We start from the raw sequence: 20,831 nt of genomic DNA, 5'->3' as shown, positions 1-20,831 counted from the left end.
AAGAGGCAATGTGTACCACCAGTGGATGTGCGCAAGGACATGATTGCACATTTCCCAGTAAAGACAAAAAGAGGACGCTGCAGACACTGCAATAAAGGCTACTCCACTCCGCAGGAAGTGAAGTGTTCGTCTCTGCTTTTCAGAGGAAAAGAACTGCTTTTTGGAGTACCACTGTACATGAACACTGGGCACTGGTTTTTGAACAAAGTTGTCATCATTGTCTTCTCCCACTAATCCTGGTTCTGCTAGCGTGTCCTGGGTCTGCCCCAAAGTTTCATTCTGGTTTTTTTTTAGCTCAATAAATTATGGTTCATAAAACTATGACTGTGATTATTATTCATGATATATGCTGTGATAGACCTTTGTAAGCAATCCACACTGAAAATGAACCCTTAGTTGTTCAGTATATTTGTTCTAACAGTGTGAGTGCAAATACACAAATTCTGCTACCATGCAGACCCAATGTTGCAATATTACAACATTTCTGTAAAAACTTACTATAATGTAAAAAATGAAATAACCCTTGAATTTCTGTATCAGAGGCCTCCTTAAACATCTGAGAGGTGCTCTTTTTTCTATATTTGGGTTTTACAGGGTTAACAGTTGAAAAAAAAAAGCTCAGGATGTGGCAGTGGTGAGTACAATATGAAACAATAGAACATGTGAAACAGTAGTCAGGTAATTATTTCTGGTAAAAGACACAACATTCTAAAGCAATAGTATAGTGAATACTGTAGCAGTCGTCCCTGTGTGTCATCCTGACTACACATGTTACCTCAGACCAGTTACATTTCCCACAGTGTGTTAGCAACTTGTTGGAATAGACTTTATCCTGTACCATGTCAAGATAACTAAAGCAGGCATTGCTGATCTTATGTAAAAACTGCTCAGTAACAAAAATATCCGCAGTTACTGTGAGGACTATACTGCGTCCAACTAGTTTGACTGTGAAACAGAGAAATGAGTTTTTGACTCTTCTATATGTATGAAACCAAGTACGTTTTCATAACAACGTAATTACATAAAGTCCTTGTGAAATAATATAGTGGACTTAGAAGGTATTCAGACCCCTTCACTTTTCTTTCACATTCTCTTAAGGTGCAGCCTTATTCTATAATCATTAAATTTTATTTTCCCACCTCAACAATCTAAATTTTTTTATCTACCAGCCTCCTTGGCCCGTGAGTCAAAAAATACATTTCAGACACCGTCAATAACTCTGTTTGTTTGTGTCCAACAAGCACAACTGTGTGCTCTGTCCTTTCTCTCACTGTCTCTCTCTCTTCTCTCTTTCTCCTTTCCTCTGTCCCTCCCCCTCTCTCGTAGGGATCTCTAAAAGAGGGACTTAGTTGCTCTTTGTGTGATTTCTCTCATTTATTCACCATAAAAAGTTTCTTTGGGAGAATTTTTCCTTATCCGAAGTGAGGGTCTATGGACAGAGGGTGTCATATGCTGAACAGATTGTAAGGCCCCTTGCAGCAAATTTGTGATATTTGGCTATATAGAAATAAAACTGTCAAAAGTGCAGAGATCTGGTAACATTAGTGACATTGCTACAACAATATCCAATGGGGCAAGAAACACAAGCAGTCAGATGATCAGACAGGAAACAAACCAACAAATTATCCGGATGATCTAAACCCACTTTTTTGGAGATTCTGAAAAGGTGGTAAATGCACCTAAAACGTTTGCAATAATCCTTCATTGCACAGGTATGTCTGTGTGGGCAAAACTAAACAATACAGGAGTTCAATGTTTGAGGCAGGATGTCAGTCTGTAAACTCTGATAGATCAGATAAGGGTAATAATTTTGCTGTTAGACTCAGTTTTCTCTTTTAAACTACTTTGGCCAACCTGGTTGTTAGCAGGCATTCAAGCCAAAAATAGCACTATGTTGAAAAAGAAAGAAAGAAAGAAAGCAAGAAGCTGTGTGGTTGCAAATTTGCCATCATGTACTCCACCCCCATTTTGTAGCAAAAACACCTAAAATGACATACCCAAATTAAAATGACTGTAGCGTCTGAACTGAAGACTCTCCAAAGTTTCTTGTGAAAGTGTCAGAAACACTCTAGGTAATACAGAGGCAGAGTAAGGAGCCTTTGAATTCAGTAAAAAAAAAAGAAGATTTTGCCTAAAATAAAAAATGTTTCTCAGGATGTGGCTTCATCTGAGTAGGTAAATGACCTTATGGGGCTGTAGGCACACTATCAATGAACACTTGTTTCAAATTTGAAGAAGAAAGCACAAAGTATGACCATTCTAAAGTGTTTTTTCCATGAAAAGATCCAGGCAGAGCTCCAAAAGACAAGTCGGTCACTCGGCTTCAAAACAGTACTGTCAGTGATCAAACAACACTCAGCCAGCTTCAAACATTGTAATGATTGAAATCAGGCCAAATAAAGCCATATGAAATGTGAAAGTTATGATCCCACTTTCTAGATGGTGTATCTCAGCCAAAAATGGTGGTAGGAGTGAGACTCTTACCTTTTATAAAACAGCTAAGTCCCCGCTAACAGCTCCACATAAGATCGCGAGTAATCCTGTAACTTTTCCCGTTGAAAAACAGCATGACGTGACTTGTCACCACTCATCACGGTTTTGGACTTCGTGTGTTTAGGCTGCTCTGGTGTGAAGTACATAAGAAATAAAAGAAAAACGATGTTATTTTTGAAAAGACGAGAGCTTCCTGAATCCGACAATACCAAACATCACATGGTTTGATGACGTAGTGCGCCTGGGAGATACCATTTAACAGAGGAGGAGGGGAGCGAGGATGTCGGCGTCCTGGCGGAGTTAGAGAGATTAAAGTTAAAGTCCTGTGTGTGTCACCTGTGTGTGAAATCTGTTCTCCCCATTTGACCCATCCCCTGAGGGAGCGGTGAACAGCAGCGGTGAGCAGCAGCGGTGCTGCGCTCGGGAAACATGTGGTGATGTAACTCCCAATTCCAACCCCTAATGCTGAGTGCCAAGCAGGGAGGCAATGGGTCCCATGTTTATAGTCTCTGGTATGATGGTTAAGCAGGGTGATTTCGTGTGTTTTCCTATGAAAAGGAATGCACCCAAATTTGGACATATCCCACATATTTTGAAAGCCTGTGATGATGTAACCAATGTGCTGATGGCAGTAAACAAGGAAGCAGTCCTGAGTGCTTGTAAAGAGGCAGGTTGGAGTGGTAGATGGGTCACAAAGAAACTGACTTTCGCCTGTGACTTTCCCCTGGAGTCGCCTGCTCGGATCCCTGCGAACTTTGAGTGAACTTTGAGTCATACGTCCCTACTATGTTTCTTTTCCTAAACCCTAACCTATGTAGCTTTACTTGCCTAAACCTAAAGACACCTAACTAGTTATATTACGTTAATTACGTAACTGTATGTTAAGGATGAAATGTCATTCCTGAGGACAAATTTGTAGAAAATCATATGAACCGTTCTATGAGAATATGCTGTATGAGGATATGAAACACAATCAAGGAAGTGCAGTTCGATTAAAAACCCCGGTTGTAATAAACTGGACTATGACTGGACATCATATGACCAGTGGACAGTAATACAGCAGATCACAGCAGCTCCAGTGTGAAGTTACTGCATCCCAGAGTGAGAGGTTGTGAAACACAGGGTCTAATTCAGTAATCTGCCTGATAGATGGCTGACTCGCCCTTCGCCAGCAGTGTTTTCTAAAGGCTGCTCCGACATCTGTCAGCAGCCATAAGGCACAGACAACCCAAGCTAAAGGCTTCAGCCATTTGTCAGAAAATTTTATGACTATGTCTCCCTGTGTGCTTGTGTGTTTACGAGTGTGTGACGGAGGAAGGGAAAGCCATGCAAGTGTAGGATCGTAAATATGATACCTCATCTAGTCCAACCTGTCAAACTTAGTGATTGGTGGCACTAGTTCAGCTGCTGGTTGTGTACACGTGTTGCCATGTATGGGGAGAAAATAAAAAGGTTTTAGCTTCACTCTGGCCCTTTTGCGATGGTTCCATCTGTCCAAGAGGCAGGAGCAGAGGTGGGAGGCACTGCTCACACCAGCCGGGCCTGGACATTTCTCATTGTGATGCAGACACTTTATGCCAGCCCAAGGGCACAGGTGGCCTTCAGATGTGGACCCATCAGTCATGAGCTGTGGAGGGGTGCACAGGCGACAGGGAGTCACACTGTGTTTCCTGGGAACATAATGTGGGCGTGGCTTGGTACCATGAACTATTACCCTGAGACATGAATAATGAATTCATATGTTATTCAGCCCTCTGGTACTGAGAACAAACAGGGCTGCTTGGAGGTAATATGACCAGGAAACTTAAAGTGCTGCAGGAGGGTTGCTCACAGTTTGATGTGACTGTCATATTTATAAACACACAAATTCCTCCCCGGTCTGCGTATGAAAATCAGAGGTTTAGCGAGATGAAAAAAGCCCCTGTTCCTCATTCAAAGGCATGGAAGCTGTCAAGGGGTGATTCAGTGATGCCGGAGGTAATGAGAAAGTCATGCATTTATGGCTCCCGTAGATTGAGTTGCTGCTCTTGTGCGTACATAGCACCTTGAATGTGACAAATCCCCGTGTTCTGGCAAAGCTTTTGTTATGTTCCATTTAATGGGTTTTCTCTCTCTGTGTTTCTGCTGACTGCTTACCTGTACAGTTTGACACCAGCCTCCCTCTCTAGCTGGGTCCACAGCTCATAGCACTCCTCCATCATGTGGGTGTAGAAGTCTTGCTCATAGGCCTTGCGGATGATGCGGGTCTGACCATGGGAGCTCCCTCGGGTGTGGGGCAGGACGAACTGGAAAAGTTACACATAATATCATTTGGTTCAAATTAAATAACTTTGATTTGGGAATAACAGAAACCAAAAGTAAAAGTATGTAAACATCCAAATATTTTAACTATATGTGATTGCTGAACATGTGATTCCAAGACCATGGGTTCTAATTTCCTACTGGAACAGCCTCTGCTCCTCTGGGAAGGTATTATCCCTGATGGCCAATGAAACTGCAACTGCATTGCAATACAGTCAGGCTATGGTTTTGTTATATTTAAATCGCATTTCCAATTGGCATTGACAGGGTTCCAGAAAAAGAGCATCTACAGGCAGCCTGATAAATTTTTTTTATGCTTTTAACAGCAACATGTTTAATATTCAGACTGAATACAAGTTTATTTATTAACATATACTCTGTGACCGTACTTTATTCATTTTAATGACTGTACAACAGCATGTCATCTGATTACAAGCCACAACAACGTCAAGACGGCTGGTATTTTAATACAGAGGTCATGCTTCAGGGTGGCTATGAAGTATCGTCTTTATGCTGCGTTTGCATATTTTTCACAGAACTACACAATCAAGCATCATGCCACTCCAGTGTGTGATTTTAGACAGCATGCTGGTATCGTGGGAACAAAAGAGGCAATGGGCGTGACACATAACACAACAGCATCAGTCTCTAATGACATAAAACATGCATGTCGGCAGCACTTAACATGGCAATAACAATTATTTACCGTCCCTGTTATATAATAGCTAATCTCATCCTCTGCTTGGAGGATCAGGGGCTGGTTGCACAAAACACCTTGAGTTCCATGTTCCAAGTCCAAGTTAAGGCTTTCTTAAAATAAAATCAGTTGCACAAAACACCTTTCTTCCTCCAGGTTTCTTTAAAATGTTCACTTAAGTTTTAAAGATTTTCTCTTCATCTTGGTCTTAAACTTAAGTAATACCTTAAAGTTAGTTAAACCATTGCACAAAAGACAGGTATCACAAGCTTGAGGACAAGCAAACAAATGGTTATCATGGAAACTGTAGTATTTTGCCACTGCAGAATCTCTTTCAATGCAGTAAATACCTTACCATTTTTACTTAACTAAGGAAATCTTCTAAGGGATTCTGTGCAACAGCCTTAAGTAAGTCCCTCAGCTTAAGTGTCATAGTGTTCAGCGTCATACTTGAGGAGAAAACTTAAGGTGTTTTGTGCAACTGGCTCCATTAGCTCCTGGGCCTCACTGTTTTCATAATTTGCGGGCATTTTTGGTTGCTGTTCTTCTCCTTTGAGTTAGCTGCTAACAGCGCGTGCTGCTTTTTAAATCTCCCGAGGTCAGGTCGAAGACATAACACGTTTCATGATTCAGCACTGTTACTATTTCCATTAAAGGTGAGACAATTCCAGGGCATCGGTGGCTTAGTGGTGGAGCAGGCGCCCCATGTACAAGGCTGTTGCCGCAGTGGCCCGGGTTAAACTCCAGCCTGTGGCCCTTTGCTGCATGTCATTCCCTCTCCTTCTCCCCCTTCACGCTCATCTGTCCTATCGATTAAAGGCTTAAAAATGCCTGAAAAAATATCTTAAAAAAAAAAAAGGTGAGACAATTCTATTCCCCCATTGTACCTTTTACACAGAACAACAAGGTGCCATAACGGCGCAATATTCCTGCCTTACACAGGCAGTGTAAAAGGGGCTTATGTGTGTTTGAGTGTCAGAGCAAAATATTGTCCTAAAGAGACCTATTGTAGTGAGAACTATCACAGAAGCGTTTTTTAGTACTTTGCCAGATGTCGGTGAAGATTCTCAGTCATCCAGTCTGGGGAGGGATCCCAAGACTGCATTGTAGGTGGGTGATAAGTGGCGTTGTAGGCTACCCCCTCTGTTTAACGATGGTTGTTCCAGCTTGACGTAGATGGCTTCTTTCACACCTCTTTCAAACCATCTTTCCTCCCTGGCCAAGCTGTGTACATTGCTATCCTCGATAGAGTGTCCCTTCTCCTGTAGATGTAAGTGGACAGACGAGTCTTGACCTGAGAAGCTGGCTCTCCTGTGCTGTGCCATGCGCTTGTGGAGTGTTTTTTTTGTCTCCCCAATGTATAAATCTGTGCATTCCTGGCTACACTGAACTGCATACATTACATTACTCTGCTTATGTCTGGGTATTTTGTCCTTGGGGTGGACAAGTTTCTGTCTCAGTGTGTTACTGGGTTTACAGTGCACAGGGATGTGGTGTTTGTTGAAAATCCTGAGTTTCTCAGACACTCCTGCAACATAAGGAATGACAGTGTTGTTTCATTTTTGTGTCTCTTCCTCTCTGTCTGCTCTGGGTCTTTTTGAGGTTTCTGAAAAGGCCCAACTGGGATAGCCACAGGTTTGAAGTGCTTCCCTGATGTGTTTCTGTTCCTTCACTTTCCGCTCTGTCCTAGTGGGCACGTTTTCAGCCCGATGATTCAGTGTCCTGATAACTCCCAGCTTGTGCTCCAGTGGGTGGTGAGAGTCGAACAGCAGGTATTGGTCCGTGTGCAGGTTTTCTGTACACTTTGATGTTTATGTTCCTGTCCTCTTCAATGTGCACTGCACAGTCTATGAGGAGTCTATGTTTGTCCGTCTGTGGACAGACTTTGTCACCATGATAGTGTAACAGCCATGCAAGATGCAGTCACAAAACTTTGCAGGGGTGTGGTTGAGATCACGGTGAAAGCTGAGTTTGAAGATAGGTATGGTCCAAGCAAGGTCGCTGGAAGTAGGGGGACAGGAAGTAGTGAAGCAGACATTGCCCTCTCCAAGTTATACCCCTAGCTAGTGTTGTTTAAAGTTCACACAGCTGGAGTGATCCCATCTCAAAATGGTCGCTAGTCTTTATTTTTTATCTATATTTCTTAAATGGTGTATATTAGCAGAAAGAAAACCACAGCATTCTTTCCTCTGCCACACAGACTACTCTGTAGTGACAGAAACAAATAAGAAAAGCTTGTTTGCTACGTGCATAAAGGCAAAGTCAATTACATAACTGCACTAACATTATCAAAAAGTTTCAAACAGGTTTGCAGGAACAACACCGAACATATTCTGCACTGTTGAGGGAAACCAATGATCCCCTTGTGCATGTGGTAATGGCTCCTTAATATTGGCTCTTTTAGATCTCAGAACTGTCCTTGACACAGTGGATCATGCAATACTTCCCGATCACCTGCGTGATTGGGTTGAAATCTCTGGTACAATTCTTAACTGGCGTAACTCCAATATCTCAGATAGGGCCTCCGCTGTCATTGTTAGCACTTTTTACTCTGTCCTTACATATCTCTCATGTGGAATCCCTCATGGCTCAGTCCTTGGCATGCTCCTATTTTCCATCCTTATGCTTCCACGAGACAAAATTATTTAGCACCACAACATCTCATCATCTGTTGGCATCTGCCAGGATTGTCCCTTGTCACCAATTTTGTTTGTGATATTCATGGAGAGGATCTCAAGGTGCAGCTGGGGGGAGAAAGAGTTCTGGTTTGGTGTAGGGGTGGGTGATATGGCTGAAAAGTACAGTACAGGCCAAAAGTTTGGACACACTTTCTCATTCAATGCGTTTTCTTTATTTTCATGACTATTTACATTGTAGATTCTCACTGAAGGCATCAAAACTATGAATGAACACACGTGGAGTTATGTACTTAACAAAAAAAGGTGAAATAACTGAAAACATGTTTTATATTCTAGTTTCTTCAAAATAGCCACCCTTTGCTCTGATTACTGCTTTGCACACTCTTGGCATTCTCTCCATGAGCTTCAAGAGGTAGTCACCTGAAATGGTTTTCCAACAGTCTTGAAGGAGTTCCCAGAGGTGTTTAGCACTTGTTGGCCCCTTTGCCTTCACTCTGCGGTCCAGCTCACCCCAAACCATCTCGATTGGGTTCAGGTCCGGTGACTGTGGAGGCCAGGTCATCTGCCACAGCACTCCATCACTCTCCTTCTTGGTCAAATAGCCCTTACACAGCCTGGAGGTGTGTTTGGGGTCATTGTCCTGTTGAAAAATAAATGATCGTCCAACTAAACGCAAACCGGATGGGATGGCATGTCGCTGCAGGATGCTGTGGTAGCCATGCTGGTTCAGTGTGCCTTCAATTTTGAATAAATCCCCAACAGTGTCAGCAGCAAAACACCCCCACACCATCACACCTCCTCCTCCATGCTTCACAGTGGGAACCAGGCATCTGGAATCCATCCGTTCACCTTTTCTGCGTCTCACAAAGACACGGCGGTTGGAACCAAAGATCTCAAATTTGGACTCATCAGACCAAAGCACAGATTTCCACTGGTCTAATGTCCATTCCTTGTGTTTCTTGGCCCAAACAAATCTCTTCTGCTTGTTGCCTCTCCTTAGCAGTGGTTTCCTAGCAGCTATTTGACCATGAAGGCCTGATTCGCGCAGTCTCCTCTTAACAGTTGTTCTAGAGATGGGTCTGCTGCTAGAACTCTGTGTGGCATTCATCTGGTCTCTGATCTGAGCTGCTGTTAACTTGCGATTTCTGAGGCTGGTGACTCGGATGAACTTATCCTCAGAAGTAGAGGTGACTCTTGGTCTTCCTTTCCTGGGTCGGTCCTCATGTGTGCCAGTTTCGTTGTAGCGCTTGATGGTTTTTGCGACTCCACTTGGGGACACATTTAAAGTTTTTGCAATTTTCCGGACTGACTGACCTTCATTTCTTAAAGTAATGATGGCCACTCGTTTTTCTTTAGTTAGCTGATTGGTTCTTGCCATAATATGAATTTTAACAGTTGTCCAATAGGGCTGTCGGCTGTGTATTAACGTGACTTCTGCACAACACAACTGATGGTCTCAACCCCATTGATAAAGCAAGAAATTCCACTAATTAACCCTGATAAGGCACACCTGTGAAGTGGAAACCATTTCAGGTGACTACCTCTTGAAGCTCATGGAGAGAATGCCAAGAGTGTGCAAAGCAGTAATCAGAGCAAAGGGTGGCTATTTTGAAGAAACTAGAATATAAAACATGTTTTCAGTTATTTCACCTTTTTTTGTTAAGTACATAACTCCACATGTGTTCATTCATAGTTTTGATGCCTTCAGTGAGAATCTACAATGTAAATAGTCATGAAAATAAAGAAAACGCATTGAATGAGAAGGTGTGTCCAAACTTTTGGCCTGTACTGTATATCATGATATAGCTGGTTCATATTGATCGATAACAATAATTATATATATAATATATTATATTGTATTATTATATACATATATGGTATTCTGAACAAGATCTGAATGATGAGTACATATTTCCCACAGAATCTGAATCTGCACACTGCCTTTGAATCATCCCTCTCATGAAGTCAAATCTTTTAATCCTCTCTCTTTCTACAAATCTTTATTGCATTCTTTCCATATGTCGCCCACTTGTTAGTGAAGTTAAAGAACCTCCATTAATCACGCAATTTAAATGTGAAAAGCTTCATCACAGTGTGACCTCCAGCATGCACTGGGGTGGTTTACAGCCGAGTGTGAAGTGGTCAGGATGAGAGTCACCACCTCCAAGTCTGAGGCCATGGATCTCTGCTGGATAATGGTGGATTGGACCCTTCGAGTCAGGAAAGGAGTTACTGCCCCAAGTGAAGGAGTTCAATTATCTCTCGCAGCGTCTCCTGTGATGCAGGCCCCGCATCGGACTGTTGTGGTACAGAGAGAGCTGAGCCAGGCAAAGCTTTCGATGAACTGGTCCATCTACATCGCAACCCTCACCTACGGTCATGAGCTTTGGGTAATGACAGAAAGATTGAGATCACGGATACAAGTAGCCAAAATTAGTTTCCTCTGAAGGGTGGCTGGGCTCAACCTTAGAGATAGGGTGAAGAGCTCGGACATCTGGAAAGAGCTCAGAATAGAGCCGCTGCTCCTTCAAGTCAAAAGGGACCAGTTGAGGTGGTTTGGGAATCTGATCAGGATCCTCCTGGGTGCCTCCCGTTAGAGATGTTCAGAACACATCAAACTGTCCAACATCCAACATGTCATTTAACTGCTACATGAATGACACGCAGCTGTACCTTCCCATCCAACAAAATGACCAGACTGCACCCACTGAACTCACTAAATGTCTGGATAATTACAGGATGACAAAAGAAACCTATTCTATTTCCCAAACTCCTCCAGCATGACTGCCCAGTTCCTCAACCAGTAATCCAATCACACCAGACCCTATGCAAAAACCTTGGAAAAATATTTGGCAACATTCTGAAATTTTATAGAAGGTTAACGCAGTTGTCAAATCTAGCTCCTCGTTCGGCTCAGAATTATCTGCGAGATAAGGACATTCTTATGGCCTCAAAATTTAGAAAAAGCCATCCATGTTGTAATTTCCTCAACACTAAATTATTGCAACTCCCTGTATTTTGGTAACAACCAGGACTCTATTCACTGCTGATTACTATTCACCAGAGTCCTTTGCAATTGTAACAATAAGAGAACCCCATTTGGTATTGCATTCCTTACAAAATTCCTCAGTAGGTGTTTAAACCTGCTTGGTCTTGCCCTGAGCTAGATTACAAAATTTCTAACTCCATACAGTACAGCTTGGCCCCTCCAATATACAGATCAAGGACTGTTAACTGTTGCCAAGTCTTGTCACAAACTTTCTGGAGACAAGGTCTTCACAGTGTCTGCACCAAGACTCTGGAATATTCTTCCTGAATTTAGAAGAACAGCACAATCTCTTAACTCCTTTAACAGGTGTTTTAAGAACCACTTGATTCTTGACAGTGTTTACATTCTACATGACTATACATAAAGGCACTATGTGTCTGTGCATGTATTTATGTAGTCTTGCCTTGGGATATTCTTTTTGCACAATTATGCTTGTTGTAATGCACTTTGGCACAAACTCAGTTTGTTTTAAACCACTGTATAAATACACTGACATTTGTCTAAAATATCATTGTAAAAAGTGCAGAAATGTGTGTGTGTTTATATGAGTGTCTGCATAATCTTAACCCTGTGCTCTATAATAAAAATTTAAGCAATGAGATAACAGAAGAAAAAGAACAAAGATACACAGAAGTAGAGGGTTGGACTTCAACCAGATAGATAAATGACGGCTACACACTAGAGGTTGATCGATATGGATTTTTTTATGGCCGATGCCGATACCAATGTTTTGCCATCAGCCTCAGCCGATGACCGATATGTACTGTCAATTTATTTGAGCCGATATTTGGGCCCAATATTGTTTTTTTTCTCCCTCTATTTGCATGATAGAAATGTCACAATAATAACAACAAGGGGTACACAAGTGTCAATTTTAGAAAAAAATCACAGAAACTTTATTGCCAGCTCTTTTTTGTAAGCCAAGCCAAAACAACCGGCTCTTTTTAATTCCCATCACTATCTGGCTGCAGTCTGCCAGTAGGCTGGTAACCTAGGCACTGAGCTGGGCTGCCTGCAGATATGCCTGTCTGTAAATCAGGAGGCCCGGAAAGAAAAAAAAAAAAAAAAAAAAAAAATCATCCAAACACGGCCGATGCCGATACCTTTGAAAAACCCAAATATCGGCCAAATATATTGGCCGGACAATATATCTTCTGACAGGGATGGGCAGTATTTCCAATACATGTATTTAAAATACATATTTCAAATACAAAATAATATTTTGTCATTTGTATTTTATTGCAGTGATGAAAATGCCTTGATATTTTGCATCAAAATACTTCAGTGTCATGTATTTTTGTATTTTCAAAATACAGTAAAATACTTTCTTTGAGACAATGTGGGCCTATAGGCTAATAACACCATAAGAACACTAGGTGCTGCTGCAGAATTAACTGCATAGAAACTGCCTTGGTGTTCAGAGGTAGGCTAATTGGGCTTGCCCGGACTTGAGCTCTGACCGTAGAGGACACTGACCCAGTTGAAGGTGAGTGGTTTAATGTTGCTAGTTTATTTCTAATATTATTTCTCTTAATCATGAATTGTTTGTGTTCTAGACAAGTTCCTTTTCAGTGTAATGTTAGTGTTGTTTGTTGATGCTAGGTCATTTAAACCATGAATATTAGCTGCTAACTTTCACTGTTAAAGGAGCTATATGTAAGAAATCTAAAGCAAATAATCGTAAAATCATCCTAATATGTCACAGAGACTATGAATATAGGAATAGGAATGATGTTCATATAACATACTGATCTCACCGACAACAATAGTACAGCCAGAATATTCGCATTTAAAAAACATTTTTACAGTCTGCAAATCATGTTTATGTTTTGAATTTGTGTTTTGGCCTGTTGCGCCACCCACCGCCGTCTACCAGTCAGGCAGTCAGTAGAGTCTCAGCATCAGTTACAGTTACGACTGAGCTACAGCAGCACGGCAAGCAGCATTAGCAGTGTCCCGGTACATAGCATTAGCAGCAGTGTTAGCAGCAGAGAAGCCGGACTTGGTCGAACAGTCCGCTGGAAAACCGAAGATAAAGGATGCAGCGACACGGTCCTGCCACAGCAACCACCCGTGGGCAAACAAATAAGTCTCCAGCATCCAGAATTTGAGTGCAGTAACCATTCTTACATACAGCGCCTTTAAGTTAATGTTAGCTCGTCACTTTCTGCTTCATTTCCGTTGTTGCATATGGTCACATTGGCGACCATATGCAACAACAAGCTCATCGTTCAGTAGCTCATCTTCATCTTCCTCATGTGCTACTTAGCACGCTGCACTGTCGGAGCTTGGTCTCCGTGCGGTTCCGTCTCCATTACGCACACCGGAGCACTTCGCTCCCATGCAAATCAATCAGAGCATTTCCACAGCGTGCACTGCGGTCTGGCACCGGTCCCAACTGGGCTCCAGACATGGAACGGCCTGCCGTCCCTCTCTGAAGCAGAGGATGAGAGTCTGCACTCCCATCAGTTTTCATACACAGTCCACAAACTTTGAAAGAGTTTCTGATCATATCCTTGTCCAGTTTGTCCCGTACGGCAGATTATTAGACTATTATTATTAATTTTGGAGGATTCAAGAATTGTTTACACATTGCCTTGGAACATTGCCTTCTCTCTATCCCATAGGCTGCCAGTAGGGCTGGGCGATAAATGGATTTTATCGATTAATTCGAATTTGTAGTTTAGGTTGATTTGTTTTAATGAAAATCGAGTTTCTCTTTAACATCCGCCACCGACGCTCCCCGCTGGGCTCCCATAGTTCAGAGTGGGCTCACCCCTGCCCCCCGCGCGCTTGATACACAAACATCATGGCAGCGAGTGGGGAAGAACTCGTTCCCAAGAAAGGGAACGAGTTCAGTTTTGTGACGTCAGACACAGAATAAACACCACCACGCTGCAAAGTGTGTTTGAAGGCTGTTGCTACCCAAGGTAGCAGTACTACCAATTTATTGCAGCACCTCAAACAGAGGCATGCTGCTAAGTGAGAGAGGTGTTGCTCCCTACGACACAGGCTCCTCTCCATAGACAGTGGCCTCTAGTTTCCCGGCGCAGCGCAGGGTGGCACAGGGTGGCGAACCCCGTGCAGAGCTAGAGCTAGTAGCGCAACCCGAGGCGCACTCAGTTTGGTAGTTTGGCAGACCAAGGTGCGCTGAGATGGGTGTGGCGGCGCAGCAGGGGGAGGTGTCGACAGATCCAGCTTTGCGCAGTGACAGTTTTGTGCCAAAAGGCTTTGCCGAAGGTGCACTAAAAGCTCGCCAGCTGAAACCAGGTCTACTGTCAGCGCAGGCAGAGCACAGCCGGTGTAAGTGGAAGTTTGGCTGACCGGCGGACAGTGCGCACACGTCACCAAAACCTCACAGGCAGGTTTCCAGAATGTCAGGCACATTAATAATGCAATAAATACCCAAAAAACACTATTCAATGCAACTATCTGCAATCAGCACATAAATCGATCTCTATATCGACTGTCCCATCACAACTGATGTCAGATCAAAGGGGATTGACACCGTTTGGCACATTTGGCATGCGTAATGGAAACCCAACCTGATTTGATTAACACAGCTGCAAACTAATGAGTTCACATCCCTCTCAGCCAACCACAGCCACAGCATCAGATAGGGAGTATATATATTCAGCATCTGTCATCTTAGAAAAGTCAAATCAAGAGCCAGAGCCAGAGCCAGAGCAAACTAATACTCAGCATTAATAGAAGAAAACAAGAATAACCCCAGGTTTCTGTTCAGCATTGTAGCCAGGCTGACTGAGAGTCACAGCTCTATTGAGCCTTGTATTCCTTTAGCCCTTAGCAGTAATGATTTTATGAGCTTTTTTAATGACAAAATTATAACTATTAGAGGCAAAATTCATGACCTCCTGTCCTCAGATAGTACCTATCTAACCTCAAACACAGCTGTAAGACCTAATATATATTTAGATTGCTTCTCCCCGATTTCTCTTCAAGAATTGACCGCAGTGATTTCTTCATCTAAATCATCAACGTGTCTCTTAGACCCCATCCCAACTAGGCTACTTAAGGAGGTCTTACCTTTAGTTAACACTCATATTTTAGATATGATCAATATATCCTTATTAACAGGCTATGTACCACAGTCTTTTAAGGTAGCTGTAATTAAACCTCTCCTCAAAAAGCCCACCCTGGATCCAGAGGTGTTAGCCAACTATAGACCAATATCTAATCTTCCCTTTCTTTCATAGATCCTTGAGAAAGTAGTCGCAGACCAGCTGTGTGATTTTCTCCATGATAATAATTTATTTGAGGAATTTCAGTCAGGATTTAGAGTGCATCATAGCACTGAGACAGCTCTAGTTAAAATTACAAATGACCTTCTGATTGCTTCAGACAAAGGACTCATCTCTGTACTTGTTTTATTAGATCTTAGTGCGGCATTTGACACTACTGACCATCAAATTCTACTGCAGAGACTGGAAAACTTAATTGGCCTCAAAGGTTCAGCACTAAGCTGGTTTAAATCTTATTTATCTGATCGTTTTCAGTTTGTTCACGTTCATAATGAATCATCCTTACGTACTAAAGTTTGTTTTGGAGTTCCGCAAGGTTCTGTGCTCGGACCAATCCTATTTACTCTATATATGCTTCCTTTAGGTAACATCATTAGAAATCACTCTGTAAATTTCCATTGTTATGCGGATGATACTCAGTTGTATTTATCAATGAAGCCAGAAGAAAGTAATCAGTTAAATAAACTTCATAATTGCCTTAAAGACATAAAAACTTGGATGAGCACCAATTTCCTGATGTTAAATTCAGACAAAACTGAAGTTATTGTTCTTGGCCCCAAACAACTCAGAGACTCTTTATCTGATGACATAGTTTCTCTAGATGGCATTGCTCTAGCCTCTAGCACTACCGTAAGAAACCTCGGAGTAACGTTTGATCAAGATTTGTCTTTTAATTCTCATTTAAAACAAACCTCATGGACTGCATTTTTTCATCTGCGTAATATTGCGAAAATTAGGCCTATCCTGACCCGAAAAGATGCAGAAAAATTGGTCCACGCTTTTGTTACCTCAAGGCTGGATTACTGTAACTCTCTATTATCAGGTAGCTCTAGGAAGTCCTTAAAAACTCTCCAGCTAATTCAAAATGTAGCAGCATGTGTACTAACAGGAACTAAGAAACGCGATCATATCTCTCCTGTTTTAGCTTCTCTGCACTGGCTCCCTGTAAAATCCAGAATTGAATTTAAAATCCTACTGTTAACTTATAAAGCTCTAAATGGTCAAGCTCCGTCATATCTTAGAGAGCTCATAGTGCCATATTATACCACCAGAACACTGCGCTCTGAGAACGCAGGGTTACTCGTGGTCCCTAAAGTCTCCAAAAGTAGATCAGGAGCCAGAGCCTTCAGCTATCAGGCTCCTCTCCTGTGGAATCATCTTCCTGTTGCGGTCCGGGAGGCAGACACCGTCTCCACATTTAAGACTAGACTTCAGACTTTCCTCTTTGATAAAGCTTATAGTTAGGGCTGGCTCAGGCTTGCCCTGTACCAGCCCCTAGTTAGGCTGACTTAGGCCTAGTCTGCCGGAGGACCCCCTATAATACACTGGGCACCTTCTCTCCTTCTCTCTCTCTCTCTCTCTCTCTCTCTCTCGTGTCCTATTACTGCATCTTGCTAACTCTGCCATTCTGGATGTCACTAACTCGGCTTCTTCTCCGGAGCCTTTGTGCTCCACTGTCTCGCAGGTTAACTCGTATTGCAGCGGTGCCTGGATAGTGTGACGTGTGTGGTTGTGCTGCTGCCGTGGTCCTGCCAGATGCCTCCTGCTGCTGCTGCCATCATTAGTCATTAGTCATACTTCTACTGTTATTATACACATATGATTATTGTCACACATGTATACTATCAGATATTAATATATTATTATTAATTATAATATTATTACTTTCATTAATGTTGTTGTAAGCTACCGTCATTACAGTCTGTCCTGCATCTCTCTCTCTTTGTCTCTCTTTCTGTCTCATTGTGTCATACGGATTACTGTTAATTTATTATGTTGATCTGTTCTGTACGACATCTATTGCACGTCTGTCCGTTTTTTTCCCCGTTAAAGGTTTTTTTTGGGGGAGTTTTTCCTTATCTGCTGTGAGGGTCCGAAGGACAGAGGGATGTCGTATGCTGTAAAGCCCTGTGAGGCAAATTGTGATTTGTGATATTGGGCTTTATAAATAAAATTGACTGATTTATTGATTGATTGACTGATTGATTGAGAAGTTTGGCTGTCTGACGCTGCTGCTCTCTTCTGCCATGGCGAATTGAGTAAACTCTCATTACGCCTTCGTGTGGCGCATTTAAGGGTGAGGAGAGGGGCTTATTTGATTGGTGTGATGTGTGTAAAACCCACTCCACGCCTCCTCCCTGTTTCCGACTTGCGCAGGTAGGAGGGACGGAGGTGGGAAAGAAGAGTAGCTGCGCCAGCGCGCACAGTGTGACAAACTTGCAAGGTGCGCTGCACCTCTGCCTCCCCTGGTCTGCAAAACAAGAGGCCTGTGTGTTCGGTGCCATGCTGCAGGTTCGTGCCAGGCTCGGTTATAATTGTCTCAGACTCGGGAAAATGCGTCCCGAGCCACGCTCTAGTGTGCTCACTTGTGTCTGTGTGTGTGCGCATGTGTGTGTGTGTGCACACACACATGTCTGCATGTGTGGGCACGTGTCTGTGTGCGCGCATCGGGGCCGAACTCCGCCGTACGCGACACAGAGCAGAGTGTAGAGACAGAACTGACAAGGCCGTCGGTCATTTGACCGGTTGCAATTACCACCCCTGCCCACTTGGCGGCGGAGTGCACAGTCAGTGGTTTAAGTGGCTGCCGTTTTCACACTGCAGAGAAAGTCATTCATCTGCTTCATGTAGCGTTGTTGACATAACGGCCTGGACACACCAGATGCGTTAGTGCCGCAGAAGTCCTGCGAGTATACTCGCAGGCGCTTGACTGTCCACACAGGCAGTGCACTTCTCCTGCGCTCTCCGCGCCGGTTAAACATCGACTCCACTCGTCTGTTCCCGTCAGTACTCGTTTTTTCACTTCAACAGGTCATTTTAAACATGGGTAAGTCCATATTTTAATCGTTTTATATAACCTAATAAGTTAATGACAATTTGTCACTGCATGTCCATGTATTGAGCATGTTGGATTAACACTGAATGAATAGGGCATATTGTTCTGACCATTTATTTATGTAGTCTGTAGGCTCAGTGACACAAAATTAAAATTGTAATGAATCGATTATGCACTGTTGTGTTATTTTAAATTATCACGTTCCTCAGTGCATGCTGTTGTTATTTTATTTTGAAAATTGGCCGGATTCTCTCATCTTTTCTGTGTCCGACTTCCTGTTTGGTACGTTCCGCTCTATCCAGCTTGACAGCAGCGCTCGCGGCTCGCGTGTAGACCAGACGCTGAACTGAAGCGCTGTGGTGTGTGGATGTCTGTTCATCTTTTCGTTCATGTCCTTATTAATGCACACTTTATAACTTGCTTGTTGGATTTATTAAAAACGAACGAATAAAAACTAAATGTCTTTGAATAGGCTATCTTTATTATCATTTAAAAACAAAAATTAAAATGACCGGTAAAAATAGATTATGACCGGATTTTTACGACCCTGTCGGTCAAAATGACCGGCGACGAAAAAGTCTAGCGCAATCTCTGACCAATACTGTATATTTGTTGCCTGAGCTGTTGTCAGGCCTGTCTTGTCACATTCCACATTTTCTTGAATTGTGTGTAAAACTGGTATGTCTACAAAAAAAAAAACTAACCTTTTTTGTGCAAAATCAGTGTCAGTGTAGTTAGACAGATGTGACAGTTGGTTTGTGGTAATTTCATTTATTGCATGTATGCATGCATATGATGTTAATTCCACTACAGAAGAGACTTGATGATCACTAAAATTAGGTGGTGAAAAAAATGGATATATCAGTATTGAGTATCAGCCAAACTAGATGTTATGTATCAGCATATCGGCAAAAAAATCCAGTATTGTGCATCCCTATTGTAAAGTGATGTTTATTCTAGTTTATTTAACTTCAGTGATGGTTTCCATACACCTTTAAATTTAATTAAAATAACAAAAACATGTGCTTGGGAGGTGGAGAGGTAGATAGCTGCCAGGCAACATATAAATGCCAAATGACAGCTGCTGCCCGCAGCTCAGTGAAGAGCAGCAGCCTCATATGACTTTCACAGGTCATAAATGATACAAGTCACATGACTTATGTGTGTGACCACCAGGCCACGTTGGACTTAGTAGAGCAAAAGCACCTGTGAGTAGGAAATTGGGTCTTCAAACCCTGACAGAAAATGATTATTTAGGTCATGCATTCTTCATGGGAAATCGATCTAATGCCATACCCACTATGTCTGAATTCTTCACTCTCTCCTGAAGTCTCTAAGCAGTGATTGAAATCACAAATCTTGTGCAGCAAACTTCTGTGTGTGACACACCTGCTCCAGCAGAAGAGTCCTCTGGTTCTTTTTTGCCAGCTGATAAGCCGTGAAGGAGCCCTGAACTCCGGCCCCGATCACGATGCAGTCATACTCCCCTTTAGTCGACATTCTGCTTAAAGTTACCACTAAGGAACAGCATGCACACGAACTTGTTTTCAGTATGATGGAAAAAGAAACGCCCCCTTAAAGTGAAGGAGGGACATGGAAATGAGTCTTTTTTTGCCCCGAGTAACACCTGCCAGGGGCTCAGGATGTGCTCCATGCAGAACAAGCTTCATTGATTGAACGTCTTTGTTTAAAGTCAGATTATACATAGTTATGGTGGGTATCAGGGACACTGTTGGGGGCTGGGATTAGTGACAGTCTTATGGGAAATTGGATTTGTAAGGAGGAGATTGACAGGACAGTTGTGCCTGACAGTCCTATCAGAGGGCATATATATATATATATATATACACACCCATTAGCTATTAGCCATTTTATCATGGTATAAAAATGTAACCTTATAAACAGAATTTATGGATAAGATGTCATTCATGTTGCCTGTTCCTGTGTTTTTACCAGAATTTCAGTATATTGTTTATTTCCTTTCTGATATGGAAATTGACACTATTATTAATAATATTCCAATAGAAAATACAATTTAAGTTTAAAGAACATAAAATGACAAAAATAGAATAAACCATAAGAGTAAAACGTCAAAATAAGTTAATATTTATTGGATGGTAGTTTTCACAATGTTTTTATAATTTAGTGCTACATTCTACTCAATACTAAAGCATAGTAGCTACAGTGGCCTATTTGGTATGGAGGGAACACTAAAGAATGGAAGAGAGAAAAAAAGTTGTTGTTATATAAGCTGTTAAACTAGTGGTTATAAACTATGGGTTATATTTATGTGTCCAAACCTGGAAAACAGGAACAAAATAAGACAAGATTTCAGGAAAATCAGCTTTATTAATTAATTAGCACTGTAGTTCACTGTTAAAGAAAGCCAGTAGGTCCAGTTGTATATGAAATGCAAGACCATTTTACAACACAAAATAGACGTATAAATAGCTCTTAATATTTGCAAATAAACTTTTTTTTTTTTTTCACAAGGTGATCCTTGCTGTTTCATTGTATGCAGACCCGCTGGTCTGGTACTGACACAGATCATCAG

The 20,831-nt window shown here is 42.1% G+C and overlaps 1 protein-coding gene across 1 annotated transcript in view; it reads right to left on the bottom strand.

Moving 5' to 3' along the window:
- pipox (pipecolic acid oxidase) overlaps window positions 1–19,822 on the bottom strand; it is a 90,610-nt gene extending 70,788 nt beyond the window's left edge. Inside the window, exons 1-2 of the mRNA XM_049576813.1 lie at window positions 19,667–19,822; window positions 4,630–4,778 (exon numbers count right to left, since the gene is read on the bottom strand). Coding sequence (XP_049432770.1) covers window positions 4,630–4,778; window positions 19,667–19,777 — 260 coding nt within the window. The 5' untranslated portion in view covers window positions 19,778–19,822. The remainder of the gene's footprint in view (window positions 1–4,629; window positions 4,779–19,666) is intronic.
- Between the last annotated feature and the right edge of the window lie 1,009 nt (window positions 19,823–20,831).

This window comes from Epinephelus fuscoguttatus, linkage group LG5, assembly GCF_011397635.1.
Source record: "Epinephelus fuscoguttatus linkage group LG5, E.fuscoguttatus.final_Chr_v1".
Lineage (NCBI taxonomy): Eukaryota > Metazoa > Chordata > Actinopteri > Perciformes > Serranidae > Epinephelus > Epinephelus fuscoguttatus.
The sequence above is the reverse complement of the archived record's forward strand: the minus strand, read 5'-3'. Positions and strand labels throughout refer to the sequence as shown.